Source organism: Sebastes umbrosus, chromosome 5 (genome assembly GCF_015220745.1).
Source record: "Sebastes umbrosus isolate fSebUmb1 chromosome 5, fSebUmb1.pri, whole genome shotgun sequence".
In the NCBI taxonomy this organism is placed as follows: Eukaryota; Metazoa; Chordata; class Actinopteri; order Perciformes; family Sebastidae; genus Sebastes; species Sebastes umbrosus.
The window spans coordinates 22,339,920-22,359,831 of NC_051273.1; the positions used below are offsets into that span (position 1 = coordinate 22,339,920).

The following is a 19,912-nucleotide window of genomic DNA, read 5'->3' on the forward strand; positions in this document are numbered from 1 at the left end:
ATTTGAATCAATTGCCAGCCCTAGTTTTAGTCTTTACTTCCTCTCCTGCACGTGGATCAGCTCTGATGAATATCATTGTTGAATGTCACTGAATGCGCTGCATTCAGCAGCCTCAACAAAACGGAGCTATTGTGATTTTTTTTTTTTTTTATTCATCAGCTTTGTTTACTTCATCAGATTTAAACACTCCACTATAATATAATCAACGCTGTTCTGTGGCTGAAACTGTAGGGAGCCATTACTGTTCAGCCATCAGCCCATTATCTGATATTAGCTAGAAGTAAAAATGTTATTTTTTTGGCGTGGGAGTGATGCAAAGTTGCAATTATGTTTCTGCAATTATATTGTTGACTGGTCAGTCATGTTATGTTTATGATGCAGGAGGACTTTCATAAAACGTTCACGCCGGCTTTATTGTTTGTGGTCATGCTGTTGCAGCCTAACTCACCAGTGTTTCTATGTGTGTGTGTGTTTGTGTGTCAGAGGGGAATCTGTTTACAGCCACAGTGACAGACTTCCTGGCCATTGATGCGGTGATCTACCGTAGCCTTGGGGACAGTCCCGCTCTGCGCACCGTCAAGCACGACTCCAAGTGGTTCAGAGGTACCTACAGACGTGTGTGTGTGTGTGTGTGTGCATCAGACTCTGGTGTTTTGAGTGTGTGTGCGTCCACATCACTTAGCAGCATGCGGGATCGATACATGCGTCAGTAGCAGAGCGGCTGAGTCAGCAGCGCCCTGACAACTCCATGTTCAGGTCACTGGACACGAAGCTGTCAAACGTGCTGCTCCCTGACAGAAAATCCACATCACGGTCAAACTTAACGAAGACAACGAGACAGCGGGAAAAAAAAAAATGCATGATATCAGACACACAGGTTGTAGCCGGTCCCGGGTGTAATAGCGTCCAAATGCGTAGCGTGAAACCCGAGTTCTCCGAAACATCAGGGAGTCATAATGCGCTTATTGTTCGGTGTGAAATCCCCTTTCACCATGTAATGAAATTAAGCGTGGCCTGTGCCTCTTTCTCACTGCCCTCATGTTACCTCGGTGTCGTGGGAGCGAATGATGCATTTGCAAATGGAGACACTGTTTGCTGTTTGCTCTCTGATGGTCCATCTATATTTTATTAAACCTTTTTCCCCCCTTCTCTCTCTCAATATAGAGCCGTATTTTGTCAGCGCCGTGGAGTGGGGACCTCACATCTACTTCTTCTTCCGAGAGATAGCCATGGAGTTCAATTACCTGGAGAAGGTATAGAAGTCGTTCTGATGAAAAGGTATCCTCCTGGACCTGTGAACTCACAGCATTCACACGGAGGAGCTGCCGGTCCATTCAGAGCACCTTTTTTAAAAGGACTGTAGAGGATGTGTGCTTAAAATGCAACACCACGAAAGCTGCTCTAATATCTCCCTGCTGCTATTATTTGAATGTCAATATCAACTCTTCTCCCTCAGCTACACTGACCTTTCATCCTTATATTTGTTTGTCTGCATATCTAATCCGACAAATCACAGTCTGAGTAAACAATTCATGTCGGTATTAACCTGAGAAAAGCCTTTTTTTAAATAGCTTTGTATATTTCCTGCCCTTACCAGAGCTGGGGATATGTCTTTATGGAAAAAAATCAGCATCGGGATCTTCTCTAATGAATTAGCAATTCACATTTGGGGAGAAGTGCTTGCACAAGGTCTCCGGGTTTGACATGTTTACAGAGAGCAGAGTAAATGGATACTTAAACAGCATCACCGTTGTGTGGAGGACGGTGTTCAAAGAAGCAATTTTGAGATGCGCTGACATTTTTATGAATAATTGATATTAGGTTTACCATTATAAAACAATGATCTGTCAAAACAGGGTTTCCGCATTGCAAATAGCATGCAAATGACTCTGTAAAGATCACCCTGAAGTTAGAGAGAGCTTTTAAATATGCCTGTTTGAAGATGAAACCCCAAAGCTTGCTCCCCAGCGTATCATCGGAGTTATATGTGAGACGCTGCACACCTGTCAGTCATTTTCTATGCCCACAGCTGCTTCTCTGTGCCTGATTACTCACAGGTGGTGGTGTCAAGGGTGTCGCGGGTGTGCAAACGTGATCTCGGCGGCTCTCAGCGTGTCCTGGAGAAGCAGTGGACCTCGTTCCTGAAGGCCCGTCTGAACTGCTCCGTCCCCGGCGATTCCCACTTCTACTTCAACCTGCTCCACTCCACCAGCCCCATCATCAGGATGCACGGCAGGGACATAATCCTGGGGGTGTTCTCCACACCGGCAAACAGGTACCACATACTAACATAAACCTTTAAACAAGCTACAAAGCACACAAAATATGCCTTCATCTCTCTCAAAAATGTGCACACAAGGACACTCAAGATCAGTGCAACCTATTTTGTCAGTTGTACCTCCAGGAGCCTGAACATCGGCATCTGATTCAACTGTTTATCCAGCTCGTTCTCATTCACAGGGCGCCAAATACAGACACTTTGTCATGGCCGTCGGCGTTTGATACCGCCGCACAAGGCACCCCTTAGCGCCGGTATGAAACGCACCAGGCTTTCCATTAACTACAATGTGAACCCGTACGCGTCAACAGTAAATGCTCAGAGAAAGTACGTCGGGAGTGACTGTAGTTTAAAGAGCGAAAAGACACACTAAGGGCGGGCTAGAAGGGAGGTGTATGTGCCCAACAACACAAGGCTTTAATCCAGGACACCCCTGTTCACGTCTCCTGTTCACAACTTTCAGCGTCAACACTATAGTGGTTTTGATGCCGAAACTAAAGTGACGCCAAGGGGCGTGAGTTGGGATGAGAATGTGCTGGTTTATCCATTACTGTTAGCTCTATTTTAACCTTTAATTATTACTTTTAGCTAATTATTTGAACATTACTTTAAGTTATATTTCAGTTAGTTCTTTTAGTTATCTTTCGATTCACGTTTACTGGAGCTGTTTCAACTGTCACTTTAAGCTAACTATTTGAACCGTGTTTTAAATTAACTATTTTAACTTTTCCATTCATTCATTTTAGCTATATAAGTATTTTAACAACGTATTTATTACTTTTAGCTATTTGAACTTTTAATCCATTGCTTTGACTAACTATTAGCATGGTTTATACATTATAGCTACGGTATATTTCACCATTTGAAATACTGTATAGCTAACTGTTTCAACGGTAACACCTTCTATGACGCCCGTCTCATTATTAATACTCATTATGTATTAGCACTGTATAATTATAGATATAAGCACTTATTAATGTTCATAATGCTTTCTAACAATAATAATAACATATTATAAAGCATTTTATAATGACTAATAAGGTCAAGTATTATATATATAATACTTCATAATAGCTGGTCACTCACTGACATTTGTTTGCAAGGATCATAGTGTATTATAATAACCATAGTTGTATACATTATTATCTTTTTAAAATACATTATAATCACATTTATAATGCATTAAAATGTGATTATAAGTTATTGTAAGTGGCCATTGTTTCCTTTAAGTAAAGTAAAAATACATTTTTACAATGTTTTGTGTTCTTTCATTGATTTAATGATATTTTTCACTTAGAGAAACTTATAATCACATTATAACAGTGATTATAATGCATTATAAAAAGATTATAATGTATTACAAGTATGGGAATTAGAATACAAAAAAATTAAAAAGAAGTATTATGATACTTGACCTTATAAGTTTTTATAAAATGCTTTATAATGTGTGAATAGTATTGTTACAAAGCATTGTGAATATGTATGAGAACTTATAATAATAACCTATAATACATTATAAGTATGTTTATAATGCATTATAGACATAGAAAGTGTTATCGATTCAACTTCTCTGCTGGCTTGCTAACTAGTTTGCACGCACTCTCAACACACGCTGTTCCAGCTGACAATTTTTCCACATAGCCCAAAGCAAGTGCAGACCTGGTTGACAATCACTGCTCCAGATCAATAATCAACCTGTGTGCCTTTCAATAAGCTTTATTTGTGTGTGAATGTGTGTGTACGTGTGCATACCTGTGTGACTTTGAGGGCTGAAGTGGAAGGATTTCAATCTATGTCCTCTCTGGAAAGAGAAAAGGGGATTCAATCATACCGAGAGTGTTTTTTTAAGAAACACACAGACGTGGAAACATCTTGACGTACGTCCCGTGGAGACTGAGATAGACACCCATTGTGAAGCAGCACTCACACGGCTCACCTTGGAAATTCAGTGGACCACCACAGTTTGTTCCTTCACCTATGAAGTTGGAAAGAGCAAGGCTTCCTACAGGCCGATTAAAGCTCCAGAGAAATGAAAGAGGCTGCGTGGAGGTACAGAGGTCAGGATTGTGGGGTACAGAGTAATTTAAGACACATGGAACGCTTTCATTGAGGACAAAAGGGTGATCTGTCGAAAGACGAGATTAAATTGAAAAAAGGTGAGAGGAGAGGAGATGTGCCTCCTGGTAAATGGGGGATTATTGAAGGAGGTGGGTATTTGCAGAGCCAAAGACAACACAAACAGCAAACCAGAGAAACTGAACGACAGAGAGGAGGAAGGAAGGAGTGCGACAAAAAAATATTTATGTGAGCTACACATTCAGTATACTTCAGATCCTTTTGATGCAGGAAATATAAATGGAAATATAAATTAGTTTCTACACCAGAGAGGCACTAATGTTCTAAAGTGACTCAATCTAGTGTTGAGTTTTACATGTTCTTCCAGTGGGATGAGATAATTCCCCCTGAAGCAAGTGTGAATAAACAAAAACATTTTTCTTGATTCCTATGTCTCTCTTAACCGATACAGTTTTAGCAATCTACTTATTGTGTTTCGTTGAAATGCTGCTTTTTCTAGCTATTTTCCACATTAACAAGAAAAAACCTACTAGGGCTGTCATTCAATTAAAATAGTTATTCACGATTAATCGCAAATTAATCACACTTTTTTATCTGTTCAAAATGTACCTTAAAGGGAGAGTATTTAATCCTCTTATCAACATGGGAGTGGACAAATATGCTATTTTATGCAAATGTATGTATGTATTTATTATTGGAAATCAATTAACAACACAAAACAATGACAAATATTGCCCAGAAACCCTCACAGGTACTGCATTTAGCATAAAAAATATGCTCAAATCATAACATGGCAAACTGCAGCCCAACAGGCAACAACAGCCGTCAGTGTGTCAGTGTACTGACTTGACTATGACTTACCCCAAAACTGCATGTGATTATCATAAAGTGGGCATGTCTGTAAAGGGGAGACTTGTGGGTACCCATGGAACCCATTTTCATTCTCATATCTTGAGGTCAGAGGTCAAGGGACCCCTTTGAAAATGGCCAAGCCAGTTTTTCCTCGCCAAAATTTAACGAAACTTCGTAGTGTATTTAGTCTCCTTACCAACAAGCTAGTATGACATGGTTGGTAGTATCTTCACTCTAGCTTTAAAAACCTTGCCTGCTACAACCTAAAAATCGCAATGCGTTAATGCATTAAAGAAACTAATGGCGTTAAAATGAATATGCATTAGCACGTTATTATCCTTTTAACTTTGACAGCCCTAAAAATATCCTATTAATAAATGACTTATTAAGAGGGAACATTGCAGTGTGCATGTTAGTGGGAACATCCTCTGTGTATCCTTTACATTGCACAGGGATAAAAACTACTCTGCACACTTTAAAATGAGGTATTGCTACAGCTAATTGCAGTCTATAAGTGGCTCAAATCATAGAAAAGTACTCGGTATACTTTTTCTGATGGTCCGCTCACCTTAAATCGGAATGGCCCTGACACCACTTACTGTGTCTGGTAGACATTGAGGCAAACATATAGAAATACTTGCCTGGAATCAATACAGCGTCTCGCTTAAATGCAGCCAGCAGCATAGCTATAATCTGCCAGTGGTCCCATCCTTGTTTATTTTAGGATATAAGAATAAAGCACCATACGGTACCAGTTGTAGGACAGTGTCTCAAAGCAGTGGGCTCCCCGTAAGAGACAGGAGAGAAAGAGGGACAATGAGGTAAACGTGAAAGGAGAGAAGACAGAGAAGGAGAATAAAGAGGGAGACGGATGAGAAGCTCAAGGACGAGGAAGTCAATAATGGACAACACGTGCATCCCTCGCTCTCTCTCTGAGATCTAAAACTGTTTCATCAGCTGCATCTTATCTACGTGTTTTGGAAGGACTACGCTGCGAGCGGGAGCCTGCAGAGACAGATGGATGCTTCACACACACACACACACACACACACACATACAAACACACACGTGCACAAACACACTTACAATGGTTCCCAGATAACAGCATTTGCGGCGAACCAGCTGAACACACACACACCCCTGCTTGGGTAAACTGCCACTGGGTCCTTTTTTAAATAACTGCCAGCCAGGAGAGAGAGAAAGAGAGGGTTTAGATGGATGGATAAGGAGACGCGTGATGGAGGGAAATGAACACAAAGAGAACGAGAGAATGTGTGAGGTGAGCTGCAAAACTCCCATTGGCCCTGTGTGGCCCGCTGCGCCGCGCTGGCTAAGTGCTTGCCAGACAAATTGCTTTGGCTGGCATCGTGCAGTGAAAACAGCATGAAGCAGGACCCGGGAGTGGAGGAATAGCTATTCTCTCCTGCCATTTGGCCCCAAGCAGCATATACGGGACTGTAGTTTGGGAATAAGCGGATAAAGTCAAGGTTTTACTGGGCCCTCCTGGAGTCTCCCCTGGACACTCTGAACTTACTCATCTCCTCCTGTGCCCAGGGATAATTTTACAGCCACACACCAGCTCCTCAAATATTATGAAGTTGCATTTGTGGGATCCTTAAAGTCTCTACTTCCAGAGTATAAAATCGCCTCCAGTTGTCAGTTCCTTTGTGCATCCACCTCTGAAGCCTCGGGCCTTTCCTCTCGAAGAGGGATGAAAGAAGAGCTCGGATTTCCTACCGAGCACCTCCTGGTCTCACACTCCTGATGCTCAAGAGGTCAAGGAGGCGTATGGAGCAACAGCAATCTCAGAAGAGGAGAGAATAAAAATATGAAACCATCGGGGAGAAGAAGAGAACAGGCCGTACTTTCTGCTTTATTTATCAGCGCAAATAAGTGGGTATGTGTCGAAATGTCAAATGGAAGGCTTACCGTCATCAAGCTGCACTGGACTGGTTACTGAAAACAAACAGCTCTCGTTATTTCTTCGCTATTGTTTTGGCAGCTGAAAATGTCTATTGCCGCTGGAGCAGAGTGACGTGGGCTCATTAGGCTTAATGGAGCCACGCAGGAATGCAAGCAAAACATCCCATGCAAAGTAAAGTAAATCTAGTGCATCCTGAGAGTGGGAGGCCATGTTTGGTTTTGGTTGTAAAGAATCCCACGTGACGGGGGTCAGACAGCAGGATGTCCCTCTGGGAAAACACAGCAGAGGAGGGGAAATGAGGAGGACAAGGAGCTGGAGGAGAACAGGTTTAGTGTGAAACGAGGGAGGATGCACAGATGTGCGAGCTAGTCCCCCCGGGCCTGCACCAGTAGAGAAGGCAAGGGGAATGCATAGTTAGGTATCTAGCTAGAGCTTGAGGAAATGAGTCTGGGAACACATGTAATTGACAGCAGAGCCACGTCACAAGGAAATTACAGACTTGTTACAGAGATCTTCGCGAGCCCATATGAGTCTGGATGGTCGGGATAGGGAGGGAAGAGAATACCCTCAGGGACCTGATGTGGAAAGGTCAAGGAAAAGTATGAAAAATGAGGTTGCTTGAATACAAAAAAGGAGATCAGGTTAGAGGTGTGTGGTAGAATAAATGAAAGAAAAAGGATGCCTGAATAATATTAAAAATTGAAGATAAAGGGTAAAAGTTCAGAGGTGTAAAGAAAAGAGTCTCATAATTAAGGCCAAAGTTGAAAAGGTTTAATATGAAACTTTTTGTGATATAGTTTTGATCATAGTTTGAATATCTGTGCTATTTGTAAAAGCTGTACGTTGGCCTATACAGTATATAACTACAAGATATAGACCTCTCTGATGCCTCGAAGTTTAGTTTAAAGGAAGAGTATCGCACAATTAAAAAGATCAACGTCGGCTTAGAGATACATATCAACACTAGAGATAATATCTATAGTGTACGCAATATAAAGAATATATTATAATACACTATAAATATACCACACTACTACAACTAACTTAGAAAATATAAACATAGAAAAACAAAAACATACTATAAACATTAGCAAAGTGTGCAAGTTACAATTTCTGTTTTAAGATATAAATTAAATGAGGTAGTAAACTGATGTGCAAATTCCACATGTGCAAGATTATTGCAGAATCGAAACATGATGGAGTGTGGTTGTGACAGAAACTATAGTAAAGCTGAGAGTTCTCTGTCAGACAGAGGTGAGGTGTTGTCGAGGGTTATTGCTTTGAATGCTGGGTGGTACTGTAGACCATCCCTAATAAATTCCGACATGTATTTTTGTGATAAGTACATGTTGTAAGCTGTTTTGTTGAGTTGCCTCTTAGTGAAATGCTCTGAGTGAATTTAAGTTCCCCTGGTAAGCAGTGATGCAGCATATATATCTAGGGCTTTTATTGTGAAAGGCAAGAATGTAAGTAGTTCAGCGGTGATGTGCTGCCATTGGCGTATTTTCCCAAATTAATAGATACAAAGTAATTTGTGGCCATCTGTGTTGTGTTGTGCTGCTCTGCTCACATTAAATACGTTATTTTTCGTGCCACAGCTCATGGATTTGTATCAATCGCGCCGCTCTCGTATGTCTACCATTTTTCCTGCTTGATTAGTGACCATCGTTGTACACTATATAGTGAGTAGTGAGTGATTTCAGACACAGCCAAAGTTTTTCTGAAACCCCTCTGGATCCATATCGAGTCTGGTAGAAATCAAGTCAAGTCAATCAAAGAAGTTGTGGGATTTCTGCCCTTTATTATAATTTATAAACATTTGAACAGAAATGATAGAGTCCCCATGTGGCTAATTGATACCATATTTCAAGGTCTTTATTTCTTATATTCATGAGTGTGCAGAAGTTAAAGTCTCTCTACAATTTATCAAAGTTAAACCCCTAATTAAAGGGCCGACATTGACACTTCCCCTGACTCCCACCTTCTTCTCCTCTTCCTCGTCCGCCCCTACGAGGCATCATGTGTCCGTGAGGAGTGTTATTCCAGGCTGTCAGAGAGCTTGTTAAACAGTGAGGAAGTACTTTAGACTCCGCAGCAGTCCTCTCAAACGTACACCCTATGCATCTTGCCTGGACAGCCTGTCACTCAACCTTAGTCGAGGAGAAAGAGTGAAGGACGGACAAATGCCGATGGACACAGAGAGAAAGGGACAGGCAAGTAAAACCAAAGGAAAGTAAAAAAAAGGAAAGTAGTCTGAAGTGAGCAAGGCGACTGGGAAGGAAATTTGTGTACAATGAAAACAACACATGGACGAGATCAGTGGTTCCCAACCTATCATCCATGAAGCCCCCTCTACTTGTATCTAAGTAAAGCTGACCCCCCCCCGACAACATCATCACCCTAAAAAAAGCCAAGCGATGACGCAAGGTGCATAATATTATCTTTTTTTTGTAATTACTTTATTAATTTACTATAATAACGTTAGAGCCAAAATAGATTTAATGTAATTTATGGTGCTGTTAGATTGCTGCTAGAACGCTTCGTTAATATAGGTACGGGCCTCCCTTTTTGATCGAAGTAAGACTGTTGTTTTTGAAAGGCTAAACGCCAACAAATATGGATTAAAGCAGAATATTTTATTAGATTTTGCTACTAAGCGGCAAAAAAATATATTTTTAAATAGTTTTATATACAGACTTTTGTATAAAATATACAGTAAGTGTGTTACAGTGTTAATTTTGGCATCTATTTTAAATTTAGTCTTAGTCTTAAGACAAAAATTAAATGTTTTAGCCACATTTTAGTCATTTTTATCTTTCATAGGTTTAGTCTAGTTTTAGTCACCGAAAAGTCATTTGATTTTAGTCAAAATGTTTTTTATGTTTTTAAACGACATTTTAGTCTTGTATTTTTTCGTCAGCGATATTGCATATTTGATATCGTCACCGTTAGTGTTTAATGACACAGGTGTCGTCTTGTCATCGTCTCGTCTTAGTCATGGTAAAAAAGGTCGTTGACTAACATATTGCGTCATAGTTGTCGTTAACGAAATCAACACTGGTGTGTTCGTTATATAGAAGCAAATCTAATTTTGACCTCCTCAGAGCAGACGAATCCTGATGCACATCCTGTGATCTTTGGCGCCCCAGACCCCAGGCTGGGAACCACTGGACTAGATAACAAAAGCAGGAGAGACTACTCGAGTGAAAATGGGAATAATTAAGAGAATGTGGAGAGAAAAACTGCTCGAGGCCTTCTGGCTTACTTCTGCTGGACGCGCAGCCCTACGCGGGGCAAACCCAGTGACCTGCAGTTGTGGGATACGGTAGAGAAAGGAAGCCGAGCTGGCGCCGACCGGTGCATAGCTGGCAGACATGTCACACATAACATCTGGTGCCGGCGGTCCTGAGAGAGACCCACCGTATCGTCCACAGATATGCCTGCAGCTCCGCCACGCTGGCCGGGGTTGAGTCACATCCCTGCATATGAATGATAAGTACTGAGGGAGACGGCGTGACCTGATCAAATGGCACATCAGGAGAGCACGGCTCCCCGCCGCAACCAAAATCCAGCCTTCGGGCGCTGCCTTCCCAAACATACCCTTCTGCGGCTTTCAAAGGGGCACTCAACAGAAACACCACTCAGAGTCACGACGGCAGGCGGCACAGACCCTCAAATCACCAGCGTATTTTTTTTTACAAAGGAAAGAGGGCCAGAAACAGATGGGGTATGTGTGGGATTTTTGGTAGCAGCAGGTTGCAGGTGACTCAGTCTCTCCGGGTCTTTCAATGCGTGCGTATCACTGAGGTATTAACACTTAGTCACTAGCTCTCACACCACGCACACCATTAGTCATTGACGAGGACACATTCGGAGCAGAGTTGAGTCTCGGAGCATGAAGCATGGGATGTTTTTTTAATACTCATTCCTTATCTCATCCTGACACTGCTCTCTTTATTTCTCAGTCTCTGTAGTGCTTTCTCGAGCCAAAACAGGAAAAAGTAACAGTCTCAGTGAAGAGATAGTGTAACTTTCTGTGAATGTGTCTCTATTTGTTGGTTATGTGTGTGTGTGTGGGCTATGGACACTTCTCGGAGCAGATGTTCTGTTCCCAGTTGCAGGGTTCACGAGTAGTTAAGCAGCCTCCGAGGTGCACCAAGCTTTTTACTGGGATGTGTTTATGAGACACACGAACACACATACACACACTTTGTGAAAAGCAAAATATTCAGTGACTCATTTCCTATTTCGTTTTATATTCCAGGAATTCAAGCCAAGATCTTTTCATGTGGCTAATCTAGCTATTGCATCCGCTGCATATCTATTCTTCGCCCACGGAGTTGACAGCGTCTATCTTATCCAGTCTTTCTTTCCGTCTCAGTAACAATTTCCTTTGTGTTCAAGTTCTGAACGTCAAAATATGAGCAGCCCAAATCCAATTTGTCATCTTCGCTGGAAGCCTGTCCCTTTCTCACACTGACAATTGGCTTTCTACATTTAAACTTCTTTCCCTTTTCACGTTTCACAGCCTATTTTTCAGTCTCGGCATTATCTACCTTGTCTTTTCTTATTCCGACACTTATTCTTTCTGCACCCCCGTCGGGAAGTGAATCCTACTTGACACGGGACTGACAGTCATTTTGTGTCAGTTCAAAGTGTTTTATCAATCAACTTTCTTTGTCTCAATCCACCTCTGTTTCACCTCTCTGTCTCTGTAGTATCCCGGGTTCGGCGGTGTGTGCCTTCGACATGGAGCAGCTGGCCGGGGTGTTTGAAGGGAGGTTCAAGGAGCAGAAATCACCCGAGTCTATTTGGACGCCTGTTCCAGATGAAGTCATCCCGAAGCCAAGGTGCAGATGGCTGTAATCAATTTATGCACCTGTGTTCAGACTGTTATCAGAAAACTGTATTATGACAAGCCTCATTCAATTCAGTTATAAAACTCGTCTATAAAGGTGTGTTTTACAGGTCACAGGTTTGATTTCATAAGAAAAGGAAATGCACACCATGCAAGAAGATGCTGCTCAAGGGCATTTTTTAAAAGTTTTAGTTACAAGGTGAAACAAGTTGATTATACACAAATGTAATGGAGAATGCAGGAAGATGCTGCATATGATATCACAGCCTGTAGAAACTTCTGAAAGTTACATGGAGGTGCGAAATTAATTTTTAAAAGGATACAACGTTCTCTGCTTATCTAAAGGCACGTCTTGACCTCATAACTGTCCCATCACTTGCCAAATCCTTTCAACATCATGTTCTTTTGACTAAATCAAATCAGTCTGTTGTTGAAAAAGTGGTATGTGTCTGAATGTGAGACACTCAGACAGTCTAGACGGTTTAATTATGTAACTATATCTTTACTGAGGCCTGGAGTAGTCATAAAAGAGGATGCTGCTTTACCTCTGTATCGTCTGCTAAACCTGTGCTGAAACTTGTCGTCCCCAGACCCGGCGGCTGTGCTGTTCAAGGCACCAGGTTTAATTCCTCAAACGCGTTCCCTGATGAGATGCTCAACTTCGTCAAGACCCATCCTCTGATGGATGAAGCCGTCCCATCACTCGGACAGAGACCCTGGATTGTCAGAACCATGGTCAGGTGAGACTGAACTCAGAGAAGCATCCAACCCTGTCTGTCTCCTAGTGATTATGTTACCAGGAGACAGGCAACGTTTTTAATGAACATATCTGACAAGCTGCAAAATGTTCATATAGAACATAATTGCTTTTTTGTCCCTACAATACAATACTGAACTAAAGTATAATAAAGGTTGTTCATGGGGGGTACAGAGGGTCTTTATGGGGAGATAGCAGGTCAACAGTAGACGTCACATAGAAGTGGTGTACATCATCTGAAAGCTGAGACCCTGAAGAATAATTTGAGATGCAGCTCAGCACTGTGTGTCAAGTTGTTCTAGTCATAAATCAGAAATAAACATGAATAAATTAATGAATTAAAATAACTTGTGAAAGTGTTTAAGGGTTTTGAAGCAAGGGTTGATACCATTTGTTACACATTTCTTTTACCACTGGAGAATTGATAAAAATGATCAATGATCCCTCCAAAATATCACATTAAGGCACCAAGATCTTGAGGAACACCATAGAAAAGGCCATGCTGTGATTTGGTACCAAAAACTTTTGATATTTGGAGATTTCTGCAAGAATTGCATTTTTCAGCAATTGGACGGCGAGCGCTTCTGTTCTGTAAACTGCTCAGAAACCCCCTTATTGTCAATTTACCTAGGAAAACCATCCATCCTCTGAATGCTCTAGTTCTCTAGTTTGTGGCTATAAAGTTTCAGGAGGCTGTGATAATCCTAGAGGTCACAATAGGTCATTTTATACAGTGAGGTCAAGTTAAAAAAAAATGGTCTCACTTCAATGAAATGGCTAATATCGAGACTAACATCATCACACATGAATACAGTTGGGCCCATTGGATCCACAAGAGTCTCAGCTTTACAGTGATACCCAATTTATGTAATTCCAAGACTGTTTAGGGACCCCAGTATGCAGAAATATTCAAATAAACCGTTTTTGAATCGGTGAAATATTTGTACTTCATGCAAAAGAAACTGCATGTGACTATCATAAAGTGGGCATATCTGTAAAGGGGGGACTCGTGGGTGCCCATAGAACCCATTTTCATTCACATATCTTGAGGTCAGAGGTCAAGGGACCCCTTCAAAAATGGCCATGCCAGTTTTTCCTCTCCAAAATTTAGCCTAACTTTGGAGAGTTATTGGTACCAATGGATTCCTTAAGTCGTCTAGTTACATATGATACCAGTTTCTTGACAAGCTTTAAAACGGAACCCCCTTCAGCCTCTTAAAGACCAAATAGTGGCCGACGGATTTTAAAGAGGATGAGGAGGGAAAAATTGCGGTTTTGGTTAAATAATGAAAAACTCAGAAGTGACTTGAAGCATGAGACAGGGTGTATTTACTCTATGAACATTTAACAGAAACCAGGATTGTACTGTACACTAACTTTGATGCTTTGTATACCAACCATCCATCCTGACCGCCTCCATATGACTTCCATTCAGTACTAAAACTTTGCTCTTCCTGCACTCATAAAAATGTAACAGTTAAATTGGGGCTGCACGGTGAAGGCCAAAATGAAAATCACGATTATTTATTGATTTTAGGGGCAAAATATTTGTATAGCACTTCTACATTTAAATCAACAGAGCGCTGCTTTCACTTCCATGTTGTGCTACATTCCTGCTAATGTACAAATCGTCAAAATAAGACTGGTCCTTATTCACAGTGCATTTCCTAGAAGCAAAATAAAATTGTCCCAAAACTTTTTACCTAAAATTACATCAACAGAGCGCTGCTTTCACTTCCATGTTGTGCTCCTGCTAATGTACGAATCTCTGCATCAAAACGAGACTGGTCCTTATTCACAGTGCATCTCCTAGAAATTGTACCAAAACTTTTTACCTAAAATTACATCAACAGAGCGCTGCTTTCACTTCCATGTTGTGCTCCTGCTAATGTACGAATCTCTGCATCAAAACAAGACTGGTCCTTATTCACAGTGCATCTCCTAGAAATTGTACCAAAACTTTTTACCTAAAATTACATCAACAGAGCGCTGCTTTCACTCTCCCGTTGTGTTAGGCTTCAAGTAAGACTTAGGTTCTTCCTCACCTCATTCAGTGCATTTTCCTTTTGCCCGTCTGCTCTGTCGGCTGTTGTTGTAGAGTGCACACACAGCGGCATGACAGCTTCCCAAAAGTGAAGCCAAAACATCTCAATCGCCCCCTGATGGCTGGCTGTTAGATTAGGAAGCGCTTGATTTGATATGCAGCAGAGTTTCCTATGAGCGGAGCACGCATTTTAAACGTCAACATCGCAGTCGATCATGTTCATTTAATTGCAGGAAGCCAAAATCGTGATTTATATTCGATTAATTGTGCAGCCCTACATTAAACATAATCTTGGCAGCAGTTATGTTCCCATCAAGATATATTTGGCAAAACAAATTAGAAGTGTAGAAACAAGTTTACAACAACAATTTAATGCACAAAAAAGAAGAGTTTCTGGAGAGTTTTCACCGTCAAGCAATGCATGCTGCTTAGCTGTCTGCTAATATGCTAATTGTGCTTTTTTTTAGGAGCTTAAATTGATGAGTTGATTCCACTAAACCGCTGTATGATGTTTTACAGTGTAGGAGACAGGATTACAAACACACACACGGTCTGTGTGTTTGGGCTCCTTCTGTTGAAGTTAAACTGGTTGGGTGTTGAAGTCTGTGGTAGCAGGCGAGCAGCTGTAGCACATCAAGTCTCACATAAATGCACACATGCTTCTCTCTCCATCTCTCTCTCTCTCTCTCTATTCGCTATCTACCATATGTAGTCCCGCTGCCGACCAGCCACCGGGGGATTATGGAGACTGGATGTATGTGGAATATTAAACAGCCGGCACAACACGGCTTCTATTGTCGTCTATTGACTCGTACACACAGGACTGTGTGTAGTTCAGCAACACTCTGCTATTGTTCCAAGACGGGCCCATTTACTTGACTGATATTATTAATGACTGAACGTCTGCCGTAATTAGTTTATTATGCAAATTTGATGAGCAGTTTCTTCTCCGTGGAATTCATTTCATTTTGCAGTGACTCAAGAGAAACTGGCATATTATGATTTAAATCCACAAGAGTCTGTATTTTACACCTAAACCAATCAGTTGTTGCACTTAAATCATAAATTAGCCTCTGGGAGCTACTTGACCATGCTTTTATCTTTTTATGGAAGAAAAGTCCCTAATGAGTCGTTCAGCTCTGTGGCGTTAACGCAGCGCTCTATCTCTGCAGGTACCAGCTGAATAAGATCGTGGTGGATTCAGAAGCCGGGCCTCATAGGAACCGGACTGTGCTGTTCCTCGGGTCCAGCAGAGGGACCATCCTCAAGTTCCTCATCATGCCCAACCAGGACAACACCGTCACCAACAGCAACATCTTCCTGGAGGAACTGGAGGGATTCAACCCCGATAAGTAAGACGTTAAAGCTAACAGAAAGGAAGTGGACGTATATTTTGAACTGTTTAAAGAATAGTTAGACATTTTTTGGAAATATGCTATTTAGCTTTCTTGCTGAGAGTTAGATGAGAAGGTTGAAACCACAAAAACCTAAGTGTAAACACGTCACGTTGTGTTTTTACGGGGGGTTATGTGCAGGACTGTGTAGCAGGGAACAGTCCTGTGTTTAAGTTTTGAAGGGGGCGTGTCAGCGGTTCCACTCACCGGCGCAAGTGCTCCTCGATCGGCACATTTCCACCAGATCCGGTGACGTCTCAGCGCTTTCCATTCATTTAATATGGAAAGCTGGAGACGCAGTCGCCCAGTGCATGGTGGGAGTGTTGCGGCGAGTTGGAGAGGGTCTGTATTTGCATACAGTTGAAAGATCTCAACTTTATGCAGATGAGTCCGTCCAGCGCGACACGTCCGGCTCACAAAGCAACAAACGGCGAGCTGGGAGGAGGTCTGAGTGGATGCGTTGGTTTAAAAAACACACGACTTTCGCCCAGGAGACCAATGTTTGTACACCGTGTGAAACCAGAAGTGTGAAACGTGACAAAACATCAGCGATGTTTTGTCACGTAACTTCCGTACTTAAGTAACGCCAGTTTCGTAGTTATTTGAACCCAAACCACGATCTTTTTCTAAACCTGACTAAGTCGTTTTATTGCCTAAACTTTACCAAGTCGTTTCCTGTGAAGACAAAGTTTATTTTGAAAAGACTGTATGCACGTAACGCACGGAAATCAACACGTGTTGCTGGACATTCATGAAAAATGAGAAATAACTTTTCGTAAGATATCATACGAACCACCACACCACTGCAAACTACAGCCTCAATAATAAATATATAACAGAGCTGCTGCATTGAGTTGCATCAGATTGTACAGGTGTATGTAATAAAGTGGCCACTGAGTGTATATTTACTGCACAGACATGACAGTGGTGTCAATCATCTCATCTAACTCTCAGCAAGACAACAAGCAAGCGTATTTCCCAAAATGCCGAACCTGTGCAGTCAGAGAGCTCGATGTAAAATAGCTCAGGACATACTGTACAGCAGGGGAGGACAGGAAAGGGTTAAATGACATCTGGGGTTGATGTATACACAGCGAGAGGAGCTGGTGGTGTGATACGCCGAGAAAAAGAGTCGCAAGGAGAAACAAAAAAAGAAAAAGGCATGACATGTCCTGGAAACATGACGTGTCCTGAATTATGCAGAAAGCCTCACCTATTCTTCGAGAGATCCACATAATTGTGCAGAAGCTGAGACGATGCAACCCCATGCAGAGAATACAAATAGGGCAAAGAGAAAAGAATAGCATTAGAGGCTAATATTCATTATCAGGAGATCTAAACATCTTGTAATGAGGTGGAGACGTACGGCAGGACGACATTAGGGGGGGAAACATCAGAAAGTAATGAAATGATGATAAAATCACATTATCCTTAATCTTGACCAAAATTACTTCTTATCTTCAGTCATATTTAATATCTGGATCTTGACAAAAGATTGGAGTGGCCTTCTTGTCCCTGTTCTAATTAGCATTTTGCATGAGGCAGGCAGCTTCTAGGTTTCGTTGGATGCCCACCACTACGTAATGAACACTGGGTACGACGGCCTTTTCAATCTTCAATTCTGCTTTTGTTCTCTCTGGAGAAGCAGCGTTCCACATGGTGGATGGCTGCAGGGTGAGGAGGGGAAGAAGATTGTCACACAGATGCAGGCAGATTTGGCTGGTGATTATCTCTCACCGAGGCTAATTAGAGGCATTTAAAAAAAGAAAGAACATATTTCTACACACTAGCTTTCTGTCATGGTAATTGTGCTCTCTGATATATACCTTTTTTTTCTGCAATAAGGGGGAAACAAAGGATTATTTCTTGAACTAACTGGCTGGAAACTCTCTTTCTCCCTAAAGTAGAGTCTAAACTACTTGTTCTTGGGGCTGGGCAGTAATTCAGTTTGATCATTTATCCTCTTTCAATGGAATCATATCGTGATGAAATCATACGTAACGGATAATGTACAGCGAGACGGTCATTGTTGTAAAATAAACCCTGACAGTTTATTAGTTCATTAGGACGCCTTCATGACGCCATGAAGCCAGCTAGTCTTCCTGCGGTCCGACACAGAAATCATAAACATTATATACATTATATACATTCAAACATCTCCAAAAATCGCTGTACTCACATTACCTTGTATAAAAATAATGCCAGCAAATTCCATGCAGTGAGGTATACATATCTCAAAATGATGTATACCTCAGGCGTTGCGGCACGGTCTTGCATCGCCCTGAAGTGGTTTATTTCACAACAATGACTCACTAGCTGTACATTATCCCGCTTATTACACAACTACTTACTTAAGAAATCAATAATTTGACACAAAAACGGTCCGCCAGAGTCCGACATCAGAACTGCGGCCATAGCAACAGTCTGTTATACATAGCAACTGTAAAGAAATATGTAACAGACCATAGAACAGCGGCATTAACCAATCAGAATTGGGTATTCAACAAAGCCGTGTAATAAATTGAGATATCATGATAAACAATTACGTCTAAATTGTCATCGAGATATGAAATGACGTATATCGTGATAGAAGATTTTGTCCATACCGCCCAGCCTTATTTGTACTATTCTTGTTAGTATTCATCTTCCTTCCTTTCCCAACTCCTCCAATATACGCACCAATTTGTGTCTCAGCTTATGTGCTGCTTCAGACTTGACAGAATGAGGGATAGTGATGGCGAGTGAAACGTGGGGGACTGTGTGATGAGTGAGTTGGTGTGGACCGAAGCCAATGTGTGAGGGATAATTTGGTGAGCCCACCAGGAGGTCAGTGACAGTCCGGCCATCACAGCAGGCACACAGCTAATCAGGAGACAGAGCACAGACACATCAGGGTTGTTTCTCCCTTTTATGCTCCAGGCCAGTCCACCCCCTACCTCACCTTACATACACAGACAAAGAGATGTCTTGTGCCCTGTTATAAACCCCAGGGTACGCAGGAGCAGGGCCACTAACACAGTCATCTTTTAGGAAGTCAGCACAAGAGAGAAATCACTGCTCTGTGATTGGCCGGTTGCCATAATGAACCAGGAAATGAGAGAGCTGCACCACCAATAGAGCCTGTATCTTCTCCCTCCATCTGATCTGGGTTCTGTCTCTCGGAGTCTTTGTTTCTTTGCCTTTTTTGTTGGTTGTTTATTGTATTTTTAGTTTGGCTTCCCCTCCTTCTCCCTGCTTTTCGTGATATTGGCTGTGAAGAATGACTCACAGCTTGGCCTTAGCAGAATGATAGATTCTTCTTAATGACTGTGGGTCGGCCACAATGTTATTACCATAAACCATCCAGATACAACTGACGCATGAGTGCACATGTGCATAAAAAGGTATAAATCCGCTGCACGGCGGCAGGTCGGTGCCGGCTATCGTAGCTCTAAGTGCCAATTAGAAGCGATTCAGCTCCTGGCTGCTGTTTTTGTGACGGCCAGCGGACCTCTTGAACCTCTACAATCAGCCACAGTGCGTAGTTGGATTTACACTGTAACATCTGGCTACCTCTCATCCCTTTCTCTTTTATTATGTTTTTTATTTATAGACCTGTTTTTGTTTGGTTGTTTCACAGTGAGTCATGAGGAATGTGTTTTTTCTCCGCTGTAATGCTCAGTGAGGTCAGAGGTTTAATGTTTGCGGTCCCGGCCGGGTAGTTGAAATGCATATTTGTGTGTGTGTGTT

General features: G+C 41.8%; 1 protein-coding gene across 1 annotated transcript in view; it reads left to right on the plus strand.

Annotated features, from left to right (window-relative positions):
• sema6bb (sema domain, transmembrane domain (TM), and cytoplasmic domain, (semaphorin) 6Bb) overlaps positions 1 to 19,912 on the plus strand; it is a 166,756-nt gene that overhangs the window by 104,673 nt on the left and 42,171 nt on the right. Inside the window, exons 8-13 of the mRNA XM_037769257.1 lie at positions 484 to 603; positions 1,165 to 1,253; positions 2,058 to 2,275; positions 11,849 to 11,980; positions 12,579 to 12,728; positions 15,962 to 16,141. Of these exons, the coding sequence (XP_037625185.1) occupies positions 484 to 603; positions 1,165 to 1,253; positions 2,058 to 2,275; positions 11,849 to 11,980; positions 12,579 to 12,728; positions 15,962 to 16,141 (889 nt within the window). The remainder of the gene's footprint in view (positions 1 to 483; positions 604 to 1,164; positions 1,254 to 2,057; positions 2,276 to 11,848; positions 11,981 to 12,578; positions 12,729 to 15,961; positions 16,142 to 19,912) is intronic.